The sequence below is a fragment of the Sinocyclocheilus anshuiensis genome, unplaced genomic scaffold (genome assembly GCF_001515605.1).
Source record: "Sinocyclocheilus anshuiensis isolate Anshui unplaced genomic scaffold, SAMN03320099.WGS_v1.1 scaffold2751, whole genome shotgun sequence".
Taxonomy (NCBI): Eukaryota; Metazoa; Chordata; class Actinopteri; order Cypriniformes; family Cyprinidae; genus Sinocyclocheilus; species Sinocyclocheilus anshuiensis.
This window is the reverse complement of record NW_015541086.1, coordinates 200,690-202,324: the sequence shown is the minus strand read 5'-3', so window position 1 is coordinate 202,324 and position 1,635 is coordinate 200,690. Positions and strand designations below refer to the sequence as shown.

Sequence of the window (1,635 nt, the reverse complement as noted above, 5' to 3'; positions counted from 1 at the left end):
TCAGCATATTAGACTGATTTCTGAAGATCATGTGACACTGAAGACTGGAGTAATGATGCTTAAAATACAGTTTTGATCACAGAAATAAATTACAGTTTAAAATATATTCAAATAGAAAACAGTTATTTTAAATAGTAAAAATATTTCACAGTATTACTGCTTTTGCTGTATTTTGTATTAAATAAATGCAGGCTTGGTAATTCTTTAAAAAACATTAAAAATCTTACTGTTCAAAATCTTTTGACTGGTAGTGTATATTAAAATGGTTAATACTTCATTCAAATTAATGAAACACTTTTAAATAGACTGCAGCAATCATATTTTGCCACACATTATTTTGTTTAGTTCAGAATCGTGGGAGATTCATGATCTCTATTTGAGACAAAAAAAATGGTGATTCTCAATTTTTCCAGAATCGTGCAGCTCTAGTCCTGTGTTTTTTTTTTGTTTTGTTTTTTGTGCTTGAGTGCATTAAATTTTGGTTGAAAAAATGAGAATCAATTCCCATGGAGAAAAATCGTGATTCACATTTTAGCAAGAATTGTGCAGCCGTACAACCCACACAAACTAGATAATTCTGCACACAGCTGCAATTTCAGGTTTTCAAACAGAGATAACGACAAAGGCAAAACGTACGGACTGCAGCTTTAAGTAAATGTATCTTGTTTAAGAATCTTTAGGTATTTGCATTCAAAAACGAGACGAGAACAATTTTTTTTCAGTGTAATCAGAAGGTTGAAGGTTGACAGTGTAATCAACGACTTGATTGGCTCTATGACTCTCTCTCCTCTCCACCTGTAGCTGGTGTGTGGTGAGCGCACTGGCGCCGCTGTCCTGTGGCTGCCGTCGCATCATCCAAGTGGATGCTGCACACTGGTGGTGGTTGAGGAGAGACGCCCCCCACATGATTGTAAAGCTCTTTGGGTGTACAACAATACACAATGAAGTGCTATATAAATGCATCATTCATTCATTCAAGGTACATTAAAAGTTGTTTCCATATTCTGGTGTTTGTGAGCAGATCTATTCAAGTCTTTAAAGATTTCAAGCAATTTATTCGTAAAATTAATTAAAGTAATGAAGAGATATATTGGAAGTGTTATTTTCAAACTTTGAAGTGTTGCTAATGCAACCCGTTGTCTGCTCCCTAGACATTTACATCCAGAGGACATATTTATGTATTGTTCAGTTTTGTTTATTCCTTAAATTTGGCAGAGAAAAAATGCAGTGTACATACTGGCACACACAACACACATAATGTGCATCACCATGGAAGAACAAAAGTCTATTTATAATCTGTTTCTTTCAGTATATTACAGAGCTGCAGGGTTGAATGTCACCAAAAATGTACAGGTCACAGTTCTCCTATAACTGAAAAAAGAGAAATATCCCTGCTTTTTTTGTGCCTCTCCAGGTGCAGGGGAACCCAATTTTGATGCTCTTGATACAAACCCGTACCGCAGCTATGAACAGAGACAGGAGTGGGAGGTCAAGGCTCTGCTAGAGAAGGTGCAACCTGAGCTGATTGGTTTGCACCCAGAACAGCTGAGTAAAGTAGACCAGGCCAGCTTTGAGCAGAGGCACAAGGAACAAGTTGAAGCATTGGTAAGTTTACTGTTGTGAAGAAAATTAATA

At 36.5% G+C, this 1,635-nt stretch overlaps 1 protein-coding gene across 1 annotated transcript in view; it reads left to right on the top strand.

The window, feature by feature from the left end:
- The window catches only part of LOC107690721 (WD repeat-containing protein 46-like), an 18,837-nt gene that overhangs the window by 14,964 nt on the left and 2,238 nt on the right, over nucleotides 1–1,635 (top strand). The window contains exon 8 of the mRNA XM_016489127.1: nucleotides 1,415–1,605. Coding sequence (XP_016344613.1) covers nucleotides 1,415–1,605 — 191 coding nt within the window. The remainder of the gene's footprint in view (nucleotides 1–1,414; nucleotides 1,606–1,635) is intronic.